Source organism: Notechis scutatus, chromosome 15, assembly GCF_049901735.1.
Source record: "Notechis scutatus isolate UNSWTSFEM ecotype Mainland chromosome 15, rNotScu1.2, whole genome shotgun sequence".
NCBI lineage: Eukaryota > Metazoa > Chordata > Lepidosauria > Squamata > Elapidae > Notechis > Notechis scutatus.
In genome coordinates this window covers 10,160,049-10,180,414 of record NC_142023.1, presented here as the reverse complement: position 1 = coordinate 10,180,414, position 20,366 = coordinate 10,160,049, and the positions used below count along the sequence as shown (strand labels likewise).

Here is a 20,366-nt window from a genome sequence, read left to right as displayed (position 1 = left end):
GGGCATTTTAGGATAATTAAACTCCGTTTTTCTGGCTGGAGGTGTTCCTGCTAATGAAGTCGCTGGAGAGTTGGAATTCCTTGACTGGCAAAACCCCTTCTAAAACCAGAGCCCCTGGTCCGGTTTGGTTGGAGGACAGAAGGAGAAAAGGGGTTCTTGAACAAATGTGATAATTCAGCCTCAATTAGGAAGGTTGTTGCTGAAAGATACGTGCTTCCTTATAGAAATGAAAGAGAAGGGCACGCTTCCATAGGGCAAGAAATGGCAATTAACTCCAAATTAAATACAAATTAGGGAGACATTAAAAAAAGAAAGAAAAAAGAACGCCCCCGTGATTGCAAGATGGCCAGCCTCATCGGATGTCAACCTTGGAAGGTTTTTGTCTCTGACATACAAACATCCAACAAGGGTTTGTTCTTTAGGCCCAACTCAGAAGCTTAGATGTGGCCGACCTGATTTTAGACCAATTATTTTTATTTCCTCGTTTGCAACCTGTCTTTATTATTTGGACAAATCACTCAAGGCCGTGAACGTACCCAACCTACCTTCCTTCTCTTGTCTTCCAGACAGCAACAGCCCTGTGAGGTGGGTGAGGACTCAAGGTCACTCGGCTGGTTTTCATTCGTAAGACAGGACTAGAACTCCCCGTCTCCCGGGGATTGGCCCAAAGTCACCCAACTGGCTTTCATGCCTAAGGTGGAACTAGAATTCAGCCCTACAAAGAGGAGCGGGGGGGGGGAGTCAAACTATGTTCCAAAGCACAAAAAGGCAAGACAAATTTCTCTAATCAAGGAGAGAAACAACCTAGAATTAAGGAGACATTTCCTAACAGGGAGAACCACCACCAGTGGAACTGCTCACCACCAGAAGTTGTGGGGGCTCCATCACTGGAGGTTTTTCAGAAGACATTGGACAACCATTTATCTGAAATTGGTATAAGGTCTCCTGCCTGAGTGGGTGGGGGGGGGTTGGACTAGAAGACCTCCAAGACCCCTTCCAATTCTATTATTCTATATTCCAACACTGAACCCAACCCAGGAAAAACAATTAAAAAATAATTATCTTCTTCCTCCTCTTACTACGAACTCCGAGAAGATTTTTTTTTTTTAAATGGAAGGAGATGCGTGTTGTGCAACTACCATTAAGTGCAACCATTATCCGGTCAGCAAATTCAACGTAAACTAATGTTAGGTAATGTTTAAGCCGCCGTAAACAACTGCTGACTTTCGGCTCCATCTCAAGACCAATCAATTAAGATTTGGCAAGGTCTGGCTAATAAATAAAGAAAAGTATTTACCTATGGGATCGGAGAGGCCTAACCTCTGTTGTCTCTCTGGTCACCATTTTTAAAGGGAGGTTGTGTGAATACACAATACACTTTTAAAGTGTGTTTAAAAGTTTTAATTTTGCCAGTCACTTGGAGTCACTATGTGTGAATTAGGTGACTATGTACATTTAATAAATTCTTATACAGCCGCCATTATTATTATTATTATTATTATTATTATTATTATTATTATTATTATTATTATTATTATTATTATTAACCCAAGGTGGTGAACATATCCAATGCAACAAATTACTGGCTTTTTTTCCTTTGCTTTTCAGGGAATTATTGCATCACTTTGGTTGCATCCCCTTGGAGGAAAATAATAAATAAAATAAAAGAATAAAAGTAAAAGAATAGAATAGAAGTAAAATTAAATTAAAAAATAAAGTAAAATAAAATAAAGTAAAAAGAATAGAATAAAATAAAATAAGAAATAAAATAATAAACTAAACTATACTAAAGTAAAATATTATAACATAAAGTAACAAAATAATAAACTAAAGTAAAATAACATAAAATATTAAATAAAATAAAGTAAAATAAAATGAATAATAATGAAATAAAAATGAAACGAAACAAAACGAAATGAAATAAAACAAAATAAAGAAAGAAACAATTGGAATTCACCCAAATATGCCCAGTTCTGCATTTGGGTCGTTTGCTGATGTGACCATTTCTCTGTTATCTCTGTCTTCCTTCCACCTCACCTGCATCACCAGCTACAACTCAACAAATTTGTCCTGAGGGCTCATGATTAATTCCTGCCCATAAATTTTCTGATGAGTCTGTGAACACACAACACGGCACCACTCCAGGGGAACAAAAGTGCTTGGCAGGCAAAACACACACAGGAGTGTGCAGGCACACAATGGAACGGAAGCCCAAGGAACAACCATCAAACTCCGCACCCACCTCTCCATTTTTCTACTAGCTTGCAAAAGCCACAGCAGGTGCAGGTAGTCCTTGATTTACAACCATTCCTTTAGTGTCCATTCGAAGCACTGAAAAAAGTGATTTATGACAGTTTTTCACTTACAAAGGAGGAGGAGGAGGAGGAAGAAAAAGGAAGAAAAATATGATGAAGAAGGAGGAGGAGAAAAAAGAGGAAGAAGAAGAGGAAGAGTAGTAGTAGTAGTAGTAGTAGTAGTAGTATGGGGTCCTTGGTGCTCTCTCAGCTTGGTATTTTTCCTGCAGACCTTTCATTACCAAGCTAGGTAACACCATCCGTGTTAGTAGAGAGTGGGGTTTGCTCTTAAAGGATGCTGCATGAATGCAATTGCTCCCTTTTTGTGAATCTGAATATTCTCTGAGTCATCTAAGCCTCTGTTTCATTTTCAGAACGATCTCAAGATCTTCATCTCTTCCCATTTCAGGGGCATCTGGTTGCTGCCCAGATTTAGAAGGCTTGGAAACGTTGTGTGTGCGTGTGTGTGTGTGAGAGAGAGAGAGACATTTTGCTTGGTCATGGCAGAAGAACCGAGCTCCAATTTCAACCTGCCCTCTTTGGAAATCCTGCCCTTCTTTTCGTCTCCCCCAGCATGGGCACAGGTAGCTTTTCTCGAGGTAGTGACCCGCATCTCGATTCTTCAGTGAGGCTCCTATTCCAAGGGTGGCTTCCACCCCGTCTGCCGGCAGGGCTGGGACAACCTCATTAAGAAGCCGACTGCACCGTTTCTCTCCCCAGTCTGATTAACACTTGGCCTTTGTTACAATTAGATCTGCTAATGATGGGAAGAGGGACCTTCTGTATTGAATTAGCGCTGCCTTCAAACGTGCGATGCAATTTAAGCAGACCCTCGGCTGCAGAGGGGATGATTGAGTAAGAGGGAGCTGGGTGCACCTTGGCTGGGTAAGGGGCCTTGCTGGAAAGGAGAAAGAGGTAGAGAAGGTGGCGACTGTGCATTGGGACTGGCCAAGGTGGAGTGTTGGCCTTGGAAGCCAATTCTTTTTTCCCTTGGAAGCTTCGAGGCTGCCAAATTCTGTGCCTGGGAATTTGGGAGAGGGGAAGACTAGACACAACAACATTCTTTTCTCAGAGAGTCAAGGACGTGTTGCCCTGCACCTGGAGAGGAGTGACTGGAGGGATGGCTCCAGTTGGGATGAAGATTTGATTGGGCCATATGATGGATTGATGGATGCAGGGGATGGATCTTTGGCTTCTCTTTTGGGAAGGGAAAACCCGGAACTCTCCGATTCGGGTTTCCCAGATGTGCCAATATGACAACTCCGGAACTTTGAGGAATTGTTTGTCTCAATCCAAGTCTGAATTCCGCTGAATTTGCCACCGTCTGATAAATAATAAGCCTATAGATTCATTTGAACTTCCCGGACTCCTGATTTCCTGCGCTGGACATTAGCTTTGCATTGGTTACATTAAGGATGTAAGCTGTGTCTTGCTGGATTGGATATTTGTATCCTCTAGTCCAGCAGTCTGTTCTTGGCCCTACATTGGGAGGAGGAGGAGGAGGAGGAGGAAGAGGAGAGGAAGAAGAATAAGGAGGAGAAGGAAGAGATGAAGAATAAGGAAGAGGAGAGGAGGAAGAATAAGGAGGAGAAGGAAGAGATGAAGAATAAGGAGGAGGACAAGACGAAGAATAAGGAGTAGGAGAAGAAACAGGGAAGAGGAGGAACAGGAGAAGAAGAGGAAGAAGAATAAGGAGGAGGAGGAGGAGAATAAGGAGGAAGAGAAGCCAGCCAGACTGGGCACCAGCTCCACATCTCAGGGACTAAGAGCAAAGCCCCCAAATCAAAAAACATCTCGTGCAACCCAACGCATCGTCCCTCTGCTCTGCTCTAACCGTCCAACCAAGTTCCGTTTTGTGGAGCAAAACCGTTTCTTGTCTCCTCCTTAAGGATCGATGCTCGATACGATTTCTTTTTCAAGTCTCCATCCTTCACAGCCTTTGGAGAGCTATAGTTCTCTCCACACACAGGTGGTTTTAGTTTGTCATCATGTGGGCAGTGCGACAGTTGTAAGTGTGAGGACTGATCCTAGGTCATCTTTTTTTTTTTTTGGCATTGCTTTAGTAACGTCAAACAGTCCCTGAAACGGTTGTAAGTTAAGCACCACCTCTATCGCATTTTCACAAGCCAAATGCAGAAGTTAGGAAAGTTGTTGGGTTTTGTTTTTGTTTTTAACAACCCTGCAAAATCCTTTAGTTTAGTGTGATGTAGTAGCTCCCCCTTGTGAGTGAAATAAAGCAGGGCTGTGTGCCAATTTTGAAAGAAAGATGAATTAGAACAGTATTATAATGTATCCACATCTCTCTTCGAAAGGTAGCTTTACAATTGTGTCATCACAATGCTTTTAATCTCTTTGTTTCCCCTTTTCACCGGATATTAAAAAGTTCTGGTGTTAGATTTCGCTGCTCCATCCTATTATTTTTGTGATTTCTGAGTTGATCTAACCCAGATTGTAGATCTTGAGGGTTTCCCGACAGCCCACGCACTAATTTTTTCTGCTAAACTGAGATGTTTCAACCATTGTGAAAGAGCACTTTTGAAGGAACATTTAGAAAATAGACTACAGTGGCTTTGCCTGTTGTTTTAACCTACTTTCCACACTCATTCGTTTCCTGGACTCTTTCTACACAATTAGCACTGTGACTAATAGCCCTGATGATGTTCCCTAGTTGGGTCATGAAACGTCAACAAGAAAACAAGCTCAGGGCTATTGTATATAAACAGGGATCAAGCCGTTCTCACGAGTACTGATGAAATTGCCTAGTTGGGTCATGAAATGTCTGCAAGGAAACAACCAAACTCAGAGACCACCCAAAAACTCTACATGGTACTTGGTTCTAAACCACAAAGGCAAATTAAAATAATAATTCAAGACGAAAGATAACCTCCTTGTCCCCAGTAGACCTTACACAGCTGAACAAAGAATCAATTGTGCAATTAAATTCCAGGCCAACGCAATTCCCACCTCCAATTTGCATCCACCTTCCATTTTATTGTCAAAATCAGGCAAAAATATTGCACTCAGGTTTGTATCTGAATCGTTGTATTCTATCCTTATCCTATCCTATCCTATCCTATCCTATCCCATTCCATTCCATTCCATATTCTATTCTATTCTATTCTATTCTATTCTATTCTATTCTATTCTATTCTATTCTATTCTATTCTATTCTATTCTATCCTATCCTATCCTATCCTATCCTATCCTATCCTATCCTATTCTTATTCCATTCCAATTCCACTTGGATGCGTTTGTTAAGCATGTTTTCTTGGACAAAATTGCAAAAACGGATCTTGTTCCTTTGCCCTTGGTGGGTCCTCACCTTCTCTGATTAATCCGTCGCAGGTTGGTGACACCCCCCCAACCCCCCCGCCCCCCAAAAAGATGCAGCCTGCCTTTCTCTTCCCCATCTTCTGAAAGCTGATGTTTTCTATTTTAGCACAGTAAATCATTCACTCCATATTGGAATTTTCATCTGTTCCTTGGCAGAGCTTGCGAGACTGCGACGCCAGGCGTCGGTCCAAAGCCAGAACCCAAACTTAGATGATGTTAAACTCGCTTTGGCGTTCTCTTCAATGTTTTTTTTGTGTGTGGGGGGGGGAATACACATCTGTCAATCCATCACAATTGACAGGGATCAGCAATGCCCTCTCTCTCTCTTTCTCTCTCGGTTGACCCTGAATGGCTAATTCAGATTTCGCTAAAAACCTGAAAGCGGGTGACCTCCTCCCATTACATCTGGAAGAGCTCAGATACAGGTAAGTCCTTGACCTACGGCCAGAAGAGAGCTCCAAAATTCATGTTGCTAAGCGAAACGTTTGTTAGGTGAGTTTGTCCCTGTTTTATGACTTTTCTTGCCACCGTTGCTAAGTAAATCATCGCTTCCTTCTTGACTTTGTTTGCCAGAAGGTTGCAAAAGGGGATCCCACGACCTCTTTTGCAACTGTCATAAATACGAGTTGATTGCCAAACGTCGGAATTTGGATCACCTGTGTGTAGTTTTTAACTCCCCCCTCTTTTTTCTTTTTTTTTGACTCTTGCATTTGAATAGTTTCTTGGGCAAGAGTCTCTCTTTCTCTCTCTCAAAAACTCAAACAAATGAACAAAGCAAAACAAAAACAACCTTTCTCAGCACAAAATCTTTCTGAACACCCAACAACCGAGGCAGACAACACAGCAAAGCAATTTGCATATTAATGGAGAGCGAGCAAACAGTGCAGGAATCCATGAACAAATGCAGGATTAATCAAGGAGACTTTGCTTTTGAAATTGTTCTCAAGATCCCCCAACCCCAAAGATAATAACTAGGTAATTTGGTCCCCTTCAGAAGCGAGTTTGAGAACGTGAACCCCCAAATATGTTCAGCATTTACTCCGTGATTTATTTATTTTTTAAAAAAGGGTGTAAATACTTCCTCGTCTGATGTGCGGAGAGCCACCTAAACAGATTGCATTGATTTATTTATCATCATTACCCCATCTTTCATGCCAATAAAAGAGCGGTAAATAAAAAGGGAAACTTTAAAAAGGAAAATTATCTCGTCACATTTGACAATCGTCTAGCACATCAGCCGTTTTAGCAGCCCGCGTCCCAAAATAGGAATTTCTCTCTCTTTTCTTTTTCCTCCCCTTTTAATCCTCATTGCAGATCGTTCTCGACTTACAACTGGTCCTTTAGTACTTATAACCTAGTTGCAAAGTCCTTCCAGCCATCACTGGCCCCCCACGGTCCTGTGACTGCATTACGGGCGCTTGCCAAGATGCCCCATCAACACTGACAGGGCGGGCCATTGGAATAGGAATTGAGAGCAAACCCCACTCCCTCCTATCACTGATGATGTAAACTAACTTGGTAATGAAAGGTCTGCAAGGAAAAATAACCCAAGCTCAGAGAGCACCAAGGACCCTACAATCCTCTTCCTCCTCCTCCTCATTTCCTTCTCCTCCACTTCACAAACCCCAAACCCCTTCTAACACTGATGATGTTCCCTAGTCGGGCCATGAAATGTCTGTAAGGGCATCAGCAACCTCATACACTTTGCATTGTCAAAAACAGGTCAGCCTTATTCTAGGGAATCGTGGACTTTAGGCATCCTCACTGCAATTAGGGGAAGCGAAAATTTTGCTTCTTGGCTCTGGCCTTTTAATGTATTCATGTTCTCTATTGGCTTAGCCTTTAATACGTTCAATATTTCTCATTTTTAATTATGGCTCAATGATGCCTTTTATTGTAGTTTTGGAAGCTGCCCACTTTTGTTCGGGGAGTGGGCCACGCATACATTTTGTAAATTAAAAAAGAATAAAAATCCATCCATCAAGATAGTTGAGTGCAACCAAGAGATGGGGGGGAAAGGAAAAACCCGCAGACGATAAATCTGCAGCATCCGCTTTGCATATGCCACATGACACGATTTGCTATTTCCAGAAGAGATGCCACCGTAAAGGAGAAATGTCAGCGGGGCAGGAGAAGATACAACTCTGCAGGCGTGTTTTTGGAAACGGCAGTCCCCTTCTTGGCAGGAGGCAGTTGGACTATTCCAGCTCTTCTATTGGTTGAGCAACTTTGGGAATGTCTCTTTCAGCACAGGGTCTTAATATCCATTTGGGGGCTCATATTCCAATTTTTAAGTTTTGGTCGCCGTGAGATTCACACACACACACATATAAAGATGTTGAGGCTCCCGAAACAATGCAGAAGAGAACAACCAAGATGATCAGGGGGACTGGAGGATAGAACCTACGAAGAACGGTTGCAGGAACTGGGTGTATCTCGTTTAATGGAAAGAAGGACTGGAGGGTGTGTGTGACATGATAGCAATGTTCCAATATTTAAGGAGCAGCTATGAAGAGGAGGAGGTCAACCTCTTCTCCAAAGGCAGGACAAGAAGCAACAGATGGAAACTAATCCAAGAGAGAAGCAACCTAGAACGAAGGAGGAATTTCCTGTCAGAACGATTGTGGAACGACCAGTGGAACCGAAGTTGCCTCCCATGCTCCAACATGGGAGGTTTTCAACAAGAGACTGGACAGCCCTAGGATTTCTCGCTTTAGTCTAGAAGACCTCCAAGGGTCCCTTCCGACCTTGTTATTCTGTGCACTGATCCTGACAGGTGTTTGGGCGAGCATCCGAGGACGGCGCTCTCTGCAGATGGCCGCGAGGCTTGCTGAGTCATCTTTCCTGGCTCGCTTCTGATGAGCGAGCAACTTTCTGAAGCTGCTTCACCTTTGCCCTGTCCACTAACTTGCTCTTCAATAATGAAAGGCCAGCATTGTTGCAGAATAATTTTATGTCAGCAGAAGGGACTTCTGCGACCGACTTCCCATAACATTTCCCGTTTTGGAAATGTGCCTCTTTACCCCCGATGGTTCTTCTGGACAGACGCTTCTATCTGTAGATATTTCTGATTTTGTAGTCGGGTCTTTTATTCCTTGTCTCTCCTTTCAGGAAATGAGAATGAGTTATGAGTGTTGTTAGGATGACCATTAGGATGCCCCCAATAAAAAGACAATTAGAAGACCTCCAAGATCCCTTCCAACTCTCTCTTATTTCTGTCGTTCTATTCATCTGGAGAACTTCAGAACGACCATCCTTGAAGGTGGAACAAACCATCACCCGGGCTTTGACTTCTTCTGGGAAATTGATCGGTAACCAGCACAGATCCCCCCCTCCTCCTCAGGTCTTCCAGGAAGTCAAATGACCCTTCATCTTCCTCTCATTCCGTCTTCTGTCAGGTGAGGCTTCTCCTGCCCTCTGTCCACACTCACCCCAGAGAGCCACAGATTGATTAATCTTCTGCAAAGATCGATCCGTAACTTTTTTTTTTTTTGCTGAGCTTTTCACTCACAGCACAGACCCAGAGGGAGTCAGATATTCTTGGAGAAGGCGAGGCGCCCTTGATTAAAACCCAGGGCAGAAATGGGAATGGCGGTGAGAGAGAGAGAGAGAGAAGGAGGAGGAGGAGGAGGAGGAGGAGGAGGAGGAGGAGGAAGAAGAAGAAGAAGAAGAAGAAGAAGAAGAAGAAGAAGAAGTCGTCTTATTGGGCATCAGCAAATCCATCAGGTGGATTTTGAGTGTTTGAAAAAGAAGGCAGAGAAAGAAACACAATGGAGTGTCCCGTTGACCAGTTGAATAGGATGCATTAAATGTTTTTGACCCTTCCTGGCTTTGAACTTTGAACAGGTGTTAAAAAGAATAGTCTGAGGGATGGGTAGATGATAGATGAGATAGATGGAATGGATAGCTGGGATAGATAGATAGATAGATAGATAGAGGAGTGGATAGATATATGAATAGATAAACATGGACAGACAAGCAAAACACTCTATTGGCCGAATATAAGCACCCCTCCCCCTCCCTGCACAGCCCATCATTTTAACGAAACCAAGACCGGCTCTGCTTGGTCTCTTCCTCCATTTCTATAAACTCCCTTTGCAAGGTGACTTTGTTTTGTTTTGTCTCTTCTTTTCTTTTTCCTCCCCAACCCAGGTCTGCTTCTGGCAAAGACAGAAATGTTAAGAGCGAAGGAGGACAACAGCCGGTTCGGGAGAGGGAGAGAGGGAGAGAGTGACAGAGAGAAAGAGACAGACAGACAGAGTCAGAGAGAGAGAGAGAGAGAGAGAGAGAGACAGACAGACAGACAGACAGACAGACAGAGGCAGACAGAGAAAGAAAGAGACACAGAGAGAGACGAGGCTGACACACACACACACACAGACACAGACAGAGAGACAAAGACAAAGAGAAGACCCACAAACACAGGGTTAGGACTTCTTATTGCACAGCACCAGCATGTTTTAAGCTTTGGTTTTGGGGTGACAGTCTCCTGAAAGATTGATCCGAGTTCAGATCCATAATGCATGAGCCTTCCCACCCACCTACGCGCCCAGCCCTCCTTCGGCGGAGCAGCTGTGCGTGTCGGAAAGTTAAATCTCCACGTCGCTTGGAAACTTATCCTTTTGCAAGGATCTATTTATAAATACAGCTTCTCTATTTATACGGCTGCGTTGTCGGCAGGGCTGCACACGTGGATACCGCGGCCTGTGAGTTTAGATCCAGGCAAGAGGCTCTTCGGGTTGGTGTGGATGGATGGATGGATGCACCATTTCAGCATTTTATCTCTTGAGAGATTCGCATTTTTTTTTTTTATCCTCCTGGTCCACAATCTTGCGAGCTATTAGGGTTATAAATGTGGCAGCCATCTCAAGACAAATGAGCTCTTTGAATCTCTGGAGTGTTTCAGCCTGAATGTCCAACCACTTTGGCTCCAAAGGAAGCGCTGGAAGGCCAAGGACCTGTCCAGGAATCAGCATACAAAAGATTGCCCTGTCCAGCCATGCGGGGAGTAAGATAAAAGATTGCTTCGGGACGAGCCAAATGGATGGATCTTTAGCTGATCCTGCTGATCATTAGCTTCCTGAGCTGGCTTCCCCTTGGCGAGGAGGGTTTGAGAGGGATGACTCTATGCTGCCAAAAGGCCACCTCATCACCGGACAGGTCTGGGTATCCTGCTCCGATGCTGGGAAAAAAAATCAGATTATCCAACTAGGGAAACCGAGTCACGGTCAACTAAAAACCAAAGCTATGGAGATTCTCCATCACGGTTGCCCCAAAGATGCGTTTTCAAAAGCTGACAAACGTCTTTCCTTGAAGATGTTTCGCGTCTCATGCAAGAAGCTTCCTTTAGTTCTGAGTGAATGGCAGAGAATGGAAACGATTGATACGCCTTGTAGTCCTCTGGTCATTGGCGCTCCCTCTGAGAGTTGTTGAGGCCAGTTGGAGATTTATTTACCTGAATAATGCAAACTTTCTTCAGACTGCTGAAAGGACAGGAGATGGGTAGTGTGGTATCTCTCTCTTCTGTTGAGAGGGCTGTTCAAATTTTAATGTAGATGGCCTCTTTGACCCCTCTTTCAAACCAGGGGTCTTCCCTACCCAAAATGTAGACTTTGTTGTATTCTAGTCCAGGGGTCGCCAACCTTTTGGACCTCAGGGACCACCAAATTCATCATTTTAAATCCCGCGGACCAGAGACTCTGGGAAAATCCCCCAAAAAGTCTGCAGGAAAATCCCCCACTGTTTTCCTACCAATCAATCATTCTTTATTTGGGATCGCAGGATACCGTCTCCAGCTCCGTTCTCAGAGGGGAGAGAGAGAGAGAGACTTTTGGCTTCATGCAAGGAAAGCAGCAGAAGCAGCAGAAGTCTTTCTTTCTCTCCCCCAAACTCCGCCTGAAATGAGTCTTTGTGAGACTTGTTGGGCCAGCGCAGCCTCTTGGAGCAGGAGGCCTTGCAGGGTCCCAAAGACTCAGTTCTGATGGAGTTTAGGGGAGAGAAAGAAAGACTTTTGCTGCTTTCCTTGTGTGCAGTCAAAAGCAGAAGAAGAAAGAAGCAGAAAGAAGCAGCCCGGTGGCCAGGCCAGGCGTGTGGGGCAAGTTCCCCCCCTCCCCTCACTACCTCGTGTTGTGACTATCATGAAGTGTTGTACCTGATGATTCTTGACTCAGGTCTCTTTCCCTTTCTGTACACGGAGAGCATTTGCACCAAGATAAATTCCTTGTGTGTCCAATCACACTTGGCCAATAAAAGAATTCTAATTCTAAGAAGTTGTTCTACCTGAGATCTCTGGAAAAGATCCTCTCTAGCCACAAAGCCACATTTTTGTCTTTAAGAAGCGGGAGGCCTTAGAAGCTACACTGACCATTCGTTTATCTCCAATTGTCCTTGATGTTGACAAGAAAACACTTCCAGCTTCCCCCGAGAGAAATTAGGTACCAATTTTCCCTCTTGGCTAGCCTGAAATTTCACATCTTCCTGCCCCCAAAATGCGAAACCCTTGAAGCGATGGGAAGATAAATGAGGCCTTTTGCTCGGGAGCTTTGCCAAGTTCCTTGGGAGAAGTTTGAAAGCCCCTTCATCGGGGCTGCAACATTTTGTTGAGGATTTTTCTGGCCTCTGAAAAGAAAGAAAAGAAAGAAAGGAAGGTATCGATCCGACTTTGGGGAGTGTGGAGAAAAAGAGGCTCCCGGCAGCCCCTTTCATCTCCTGGCAAACGGGCAATTCCCTCCCCGCTTCAGCCTTCAAGGGGAAGAGTGGTTAATCCTCGGCCATTGGAAATCTTTAGGCGATCAAAGGAGGCCCCCCCCCGCCCTTTTTACAACAAGAGAAAGAAAAGGGGCTTCACACCACGCCGGTTCAGAGCTGCGGCCAAGATTGGAGAAGAACAGCCAGGAATATATATTCTGGTATTTGCTAGAATGAGAAGAATGAGAAGATGGTAAAGTAAAGACGGTTCAAAGACACCAGGATTGATGCTTTTCTGTTTTTCTTTCTTCTTTCCTTCCTTCCTCCCTTTCTTTCCTTCCTTCCTCCATCTTTCTTTTTCTTTCCTTCCTTCTCCCTCCCTTTTTCTCCTTCCTCCCTTCCTTTCCTTTTCTTTCTTCCTCCCTCCCTTTCCTCCCTCCATCTTTTTCTTTCTTTCCTTCCTTCTCCATCCCTTCTTCCTTTTTCTTCCTTCTTCCTTCATCTTTTTTCTTTCTTTCCTTCCTTCCTTCTTCCTTCCTTCCTCCCTCCCTTTTCTTCCTTCCTTCCTCCTCCCCTTTCTTTCTTTCTTCCTCCCTTCCTTCAACTTTCTTTCTCTCTTTCCTTTGTTGGCTTCTGTCTGGATGTTCTTGAGATGAGTTATGGAAGCCCACCAGAAAGTTGCGTTCGATCTCCAGTCAAATGGCCATCAAAAAAAGGACTTGCTAAAATGGCAGGGGCCGATTTTCAGATCTTCTCTCTCTGGCTCTCTTCTCCCCAAAGGAACTTGATCTAAGACTGCAGACTGTCTCCTTTAAATTTCTGACATCCCCACCAGCTTTCATGACTGCTGTGGGTCAATTTGCTTGTGGTTGCGGCTTCTATTTTTGCTTCAAAGGCTCGACGGGAAGAAAGGCCATGGCTGGCGAGCATTTTCGCTCCACCAAAGAGCGACACAGAAATAAAGATCATTGTGTTCTCTTTTGATCCCCGGCTTTTTGAAAATGTGTCTTTCTGTGTTGTTGAAACTCGCGGTAAAACACAACCCCGATACCCTTTGATGGAAAGGGGAAGAACGTTAGCAGCCAAAGTTCTTCTGTTTTTGCAGATGATAATGATAATGATAATGATGATAATAATAATAATAATAATAATAATAATAATAATAATAATAATAATAATAATAATAATCGATATCCCGGAATAGTCTAATGTGCCACAATGGGAGAAGGGAGACAAGGAATGGCACCTGAATCTAGTTCTTTTGAGATAAATGTATCGTGTATTTGTATGGGGGTGTCGTGAAATTAACCGAGCATTTTCACAATGCAAATGAATAATTAAAAAAACAAAACACTGTTGTTTCTGTTTTAATTTCCTTTCGAATAATCTTCTCCAAAAGATGCTAAGTGAATATTGAGGAGGCAGACAAGAAGCTTTGCGGTACAGAAGCAACCTGAATTTAAACTGAATTTAAACTAGAGGAAATTGTGTTTAACCTGAATCACAGGAATTTAGCCCTCTGAACTTCAGCCTTTGAAAGTACTAAAAGGCCAACTTCACTGACCAAGACAAGCTACTAGTATATAAACCGAGAGCAAACCTCACTCCCTTCTACCATAGGATTTGTGGTGTTACCTAGTTTGGTAATGAAATGTCTGCAAGAAAAATAACCACGCTCAAAGAGCACCAAGGAACCCACAGTCCTCCTCTTCCTCTTTCCCCCTTCTCCTTCCCTCCACAAACCTTCTAGCACTGATGATGTTACCTAGTTGGGTAATGAAATGTCTGCATGAAAACCACTTAGCTCAGAGAGCACCAAGGAACCCACAGTTCTCCTCCCCTCCATAAACCCCTCTCCCTTCTAGCACTGATGATGTTATCTAGTTGGGTAGTTAAATGTCTTCACAAAAACCATTAGCCTGAGATGGCCTCAAGGACCCCAAAATCCTCTTCCTCCTCCTCTCTACAAACCACAATCCTTTCCAGCACTGATGACGTTACCTAGTTAGATAATGAAACATCTGCGAGAAAACAAGGACCCACATCTAATTTCAGGAATTGAAATCTCTTGTTCTGGGTTCGAGAGTCAGGGATCCCAGGGGCGCTGAATTTAAATTCCTGAACTGAGCAGGGGAGGGAGGTTGAGGGCCTCCAGAGCCCCATTTACTTCTTTCGTGGCCCTTGCTTCAAATATTCCAAGAAAACCGAAACAAACATGTTCCATCTGCTTCCCTGCAGGAGATGTATAGGGCTAACTCCTTTGCTGAAATAATTTATGCAGGGAGGAAGCGAACGCAGCCGAAGAAAAACCATTGTAGAACTCCTTGATAAGCTGAAAACAAACAGATCGCAAAGGGGCAGGTGGCAACTGTCCAAGGAGTCTTCAAGAAGCAAACAGGAAACGGCAGAGCTTCTGTCGAAAATATGCATCTCATCTTCAAAATTGTCTTTGGGACCAGAGAACTGGATAATATCCAACGGCAAGGCATTCAAAAAGAAAAATAGAACTAAGATCCAAGAAATTACATGGCAGTTTTGTCTTAAGTTTGGTTTTGAAGAAGGGCGGACTTTTTCTGGTCTGGAAGGCTTCTTGGAGGCCACAACTTGGCTTTGAAGGCAACCAAGAAGACCCCAATTCTTGGAAGACGTTTCCATTCTCATCCGAGACGCTTCTTCAGCTCTGACAGGATGGTGGGGAAATGGAAGGATTGATACTCCTTGCAGACAGCTGGTCATTTGCATCCTTTTAGGGGGTCTTTGAGGCCGCCTGGAGGTTTTGTCCTGAAGGTCAAGAAGATCTTGAATGGAAAATGTGCTCGGGAAGACCTACCTAGCTTTACATTGATCACAGATTTAGATAGAAAATTAAAGAGTTGGAATGGAGAAGATAGAAGATGATTAAGACAAGGGATTCTCAATTTGATGGATGGCACTTTTAGGCTGGCATGATGCTGCGGTATGGTGAAAATCCAACCTAGAACTTTCCCGAGTTAGAACAATTCTTGTTATTCTATCTTCCAGTCCAGGCCCAAGCAGAAAACCCAAATGGCTGTCTGGTGTCTTCTTGAAAATCTCCAGTGATGGAGCATTCACAGCTTCTTGGAGGCAAACCGTTCCACTGATTAATTGTTCTCACCATCAGGAAATTGGTTCTAGGTTGCTTCTCTCTTCAATGAACAACAGAATGAACAGAGTTGGAAGGGATCTCGGAGGTCATCTAGTCCAACTTGCTACTCAAGGAGGAGAGCCTACACTCTTCTTAAAAGCTCCAGTGGTAGAATTGGAATCGGAGTGGATTGGAATAGGACAGAACAGAACAAAAACGTAGCAAAATCAGGCGTGGTCTTGTAGCAATCTGCTTTAATGATTGGCATGAATTATGACCATAATCCCAGGCTTAATTCTGGTTGTAAGTGAAGGACGACCTGTTCTTTTATTAGGAAAGGATGACTTGAAAATCCGGGGGAAGGATTGGTGTTTGCTCATGCTACCCTTGTTTCTTTATGACTCAGTGGCTTTGTTTTGTTTTTAAATGCACAACGGGTTAGGAATACGAAGGGCCTTTACACAACGCCTTCAAAGCAGGCCTCTCATCGCAAAACTTGCACGTTTAACCAAGTTGGTGCTTTAGGGAGAGGCTGCATTGTGAAATTCGGAGAGAGAGAGAGAGAGAGGGAGAGAGAGATGCAAAGGATAATTATATTCTAAATAGGACATCAATCTGGGAACTGCAGAGAAGGTGAAGGGTATCAGAATTCCCAGAAATAAAATTACCCAGCAAAACAAACAAACACAAATTCCCCGATGAATCTTGCAGCTTCTTAATACGTACAATAGATCGGAGGCTGCACTATCACCCACTCTGGATTTAGTCAAAGGGGGAGAAAAAAAAGAAACTTGATATCCATTTTTGTCAAAAGAAAAGAGGCTGCGGTCGTTTATTCTACCCCCAGAGCATCATGAAGTTTTGGGTGACATCACACTGCTCTGAGTCACAGTTTAGGGAATAAACCACAATTCCCTGGGTTCGAGTATCACATCATTCCGTTGGGCTCCCCTTCTTCGTCTTTCGAAGGAGAGAATTCCGATCCTAACTTGGAAAACCCCAATTTTAGATCTCAAATAATAATAAAAAAATTAATTGTAGAAAAGAGACAGAAAGGTTTTTAAAAAAAAGAGAACCGAAAGGATGCATTTTTATTTGTGTCAGCAGAGGCGGCCAGCTTAGATCTTGAAAGCCACAAAGGAATTCTTATCAAGCCAGGAGGCTGAGCTTTGAGAGATAAGACCCTAACTTCTTCTCATTCTTGAGACATAGGCCATAACTTCTTCTCATTCTTGGTTGAACAAGGTCATTATCATGGAACAGGTCACGACGGTCCACCAAAATATCCATTCAATCCTGCTAAGGTTTATGAAGACATTGATCTCGGTCAAGGAGACCATCCGCACTTACAGAGAGCTCCGTGGGAGGTTGGCTTCTGCTTTGGGTTTCTTCAGATCCACCTTCTACTTCCAGATAAGCTGTTCTGATCCACTTCCAGGTTGACTTATTGCCTGCACGTGTCGTGGAAGGCTTCCAGGGTCCGAAAATCCCGCCAGGTGGGAGGGAGGCCGTCCTGCAGGAATTTCCCACAACGTTGGCACGGAGCTTGGAACAGCTTGATGTAACTTCTCAGCCAGGTCTGAAAAACCAAAAAAAGGAAGAAGATTTAGCGTGGGCCACTCGGCATCAAAGCTTCGGTTGAAAGCAAAACATGACTTTTAGGAAGCTGAGATGTAGACTTAAAACCTGAGCTTCTGTTCTCCGGGGACGCCCGTTCTTTTCCAACTTTCTCAACAGACAAATCACAGAAAACCTGTGTAAGCCTTTGACTTACAGAGGTTCGACTCAAGTTAACTTTCGTTCAAAGTTACAAAGGCACTGGGGGGGAAAGGGACCGTTTTTTACACATACGACCTTTGGGGTCCCATGATCAAAATTTAAGGATTCCACATGAATGGATGTTTTATTAGTTGAGATATATAATTATTAATTTTAATAAATCTGGAATTCGTATTTTATCATGGAATTATTAAAGAAATATAAAATATCAATTAGAATAAAAGGGCTAATATCTTAATTGGAATAAATATGAAAATAAGATATTATAGGATTATTATTTAAGATTTATAATTGTTTATGGAATATACATGGAAACCAATGACAGTATAGGAAAACAAATGCCATGTATGTATGTATGTATGTATGTATGTATGTATGTATGTAAATTATGATTTGTGTAATGTAATGAGATTAGAGAGGGATTTTGCTTTAAAAATATAATAGTGGCACAATTAATTAACATTAAAAAGGGGATAAACACTGGATAATATAAACTAAGATGAATTTATGAATGATTAAAAAGGGGATAAACACTGGATAATATAAACTAAGATGAATTTATGAATGATTATTTGAATGATACAATTGGATTTCTTTTGCAAATATGACTACTACGAGAATATGTATTAAAAATGATATTGAGAATATAGAGATTGATATAAAGTAACAGATGAGAATACTGAATGATAAAATTGGTAATATGTAATAGTTATTAAACCAGATAAGAAAATTAATAGTTGGAATATGCAATTATGGCCATTTGTTTTAAAACGTGAAAAGACCTGGAACCACAACTGTTCACCCAAAGATGAAAATTAAAGAAACCAAAAATAAAAAATGTACTGGGGGGGGGGGAATTCAGACCCTCAGCAACTGACTCATATTTACGACGGTTGCAGTGACCTTCCAGCCGGCAAAAGCAATGGGGAAGCCAGATTTACTTAATGACCATGTTCCTGACGTTAACCACTACAACAATTCACTTAAGCAACAGTGGCAAAGGCCACCCATAAATAAAAGGGGACAAAATTCACGTCACAAACCCTGCCCTGTGGGTATGTTACTTGGAAACCCTGACAAAACATTTCACTTAGTTTTGGGCTCTACTGTGGCCGTAAGCTGAGGACTCCCTGCAGTTAATAGTGAGAAGGAGGGGGAGGGGGGAAAGGTTATATTTCCAATCTTCTTGACAGCAGTCAATGAAATATTTTAACGGTGCCCCCCTCTCTCTCCAATTTCCTGCCCGCCATAAGCCTTTCTAATCTTCAAACTCATAAATCAGACCTCCATATTTCCCCCCACCCACCTTCTTTTATATAAATATATATATATATATATATATATATATATATATCCATATATATATTTTATATATATATATATAACCATGGGGTGTCATCTCTGGTCGCTGATCTTTCCACCCCCTAATTAAAGGGATTCACTTTTGCCACCTCCACACTCCTTCCGCTGTCTTCGCCAACCTCTCCAGGTTGTGTTCCTCCAAGCCAAAGGGTTGGTAAAACCGTTGTGGTTTCCGCATTTCCATCCTTTGCTCTCAAGTCAAATCTCGCCCTTAGGAACGAGGAGCATTGAAACGTATCAAGCGCTAACCGGGGGATTCTCGCCTAAGGACCGCAACAGAGCCCCCAAATTCCCATCGCTGAGGGAAACCGCTGCTCGGCATTGTGTCCCGTTCTAGGACTTTTCTCGCGCTGTGCCTGTTAAGCGAATCGCTGCAGTTGTGTTCGGTTAGTAACGCGGTTGTTCGATGAATTTCCCGCTTCCCGTCGGCTTTGCCCGTCCCGAGGTCACAAACGGAGACTCCCCGTCATAAATACGAGCCAATTAGTGCCTGGATTTTGAGCCCGTGGCCGTGGGGGATGTTTGTGAGGGTGTGAAAAATGGGTCGTAAGGTCGCTCCCCCCCACACAGTGCTGTTGTAATTTCCAACGGCCGCTAAATGAACCACTGTAAGTCAAGGACTCCCTGTGGACTAAGAAAGAGAAGAGTGCGAAGGGATGGTTTTCTACGGTTATCTAAGGTTACGGTTTCAAAAGGGATTTTTTTCTTAGCCAGACTGACTTGCGGGCCGGGGGAGAAATGGAGTGAAAATAATAAATACAAATAAAACACGTTCATGCCCCAATCAGATTCGAACTAGCCACAGCAGTCATGAATCTTGTCAGCAGAGGTCTGGCTGGATTATATCGATCAAGAGAAAATTGCTCTCTGAAGGCAGGCTGCCTTTATGAAAATGAATTCTCTTCGCCTTGATTGGAGCGGCTTCTCCGTCTCAGGCAGTCAATAACTTCCTCTCTGCTCCTCGGAGTATTCTTGGAGTAGAGAAAGCAAGCAGATTGGCGCTCAAAACAGGACCTGGCCAGCAGCAGTTTGCTCGAGCTTCCTCCGACTGGCCTCGCATTCATCGAACACCCTGACATGGGGATCTTGCAGCCACTTGGCGGGAATGGTGTAGAATCTTCAGCTCGAGGAGGGTGGGGGGGTTGGACTAGAAGACCTTCAAGGTCCCTCCCAACTCTGTCATTCCGTATTCTGGCATCTCCCGCTCAAGCAGGCGGTTGGAGTAGAAGAACGCCAACCCACTGCTTGGAGGAGGACTAGAACTGTGGGGCTGTTGGTGCTTTCTGAGCTTGGTGGTTTCCTTGCAGACGTTTCATGACCCAGCTAGATCACATTATCAATGTTACTAGGGGGAATGGGGTATGGGAGGAAGAGGAGGAGGAGGAAAAGGACTGTGGGCTCCTTGATGTCCCTAAGCTTGGTGGTTTTCTTGCAGACATCTGATGACCCAACTAGGTAACATCATCAGAGTCGTTTTATTGGTGAGACGGGCAGTGTATCAAAGTCATAAAGAAATAAAACCTACCATAAAGGACCGGACAACCACGTCAGGCATCTGAGGGAGCTGGTAATGCAAGAGGGCTGTGGTTGCGTGATCCGTCACCTGCAGAGGAGACCAAGAAGAGGAGCTATGAAACCCCAACCCAAATCATTCTAGCAACTGCTAGATGACAAGATCTAATGCAGGACGCCCTTGACTTGCAGCTACAACGGGGAGCAGAGTTTCCGTTGCTAAGCCAGGCGGTTGTTAAATTGAGGGAGGGAGGGAGGAAGGAAAGAAGGAAGGAAGGAAAAGAGATGAGAAT

General features: G+C 43.5%; 1 protein-coding gene across 4 annotated transcripts in view; it reads right to left on the bottom strand.

Moving 5' to 3' along the window:
* Positions 1–16,496: 16,496 nt before the first annotated feature.
* MED27 (mediator complex subunit 27) overlaps positions 16,497–20,366 on the bottom strand; it is a 64,965-nt gene continuing 61,095 nt past the window's right edge. The window contains exons 7-9 of one of the 4 annotated variants that reach the window (XR_015745425.1): positions 20,084–20,164; positions 16,641–16,999; positions 16,497–16,608 (exon numbers count right to left, since the gene is read on the bottom strand). Coding sequence is in view for 3 of the 4 variants with exons in the window: in XM_087944132.1 (XP_087800258.1) it covers positions 16,865–16,999; positions 20,084–20,164 (216 nt within the window). In the remaining variant the exon portion in view is untranslated. Of the gene's footprint in view, positions 17,000–20,083; positions 20,165–20,366 lie in introns of all 4 variants that reach the window. The other 3 variants (XM_026687295.2, XM_087944132.1, XM_087944133.1) reach the window with 3 other exon arrangements.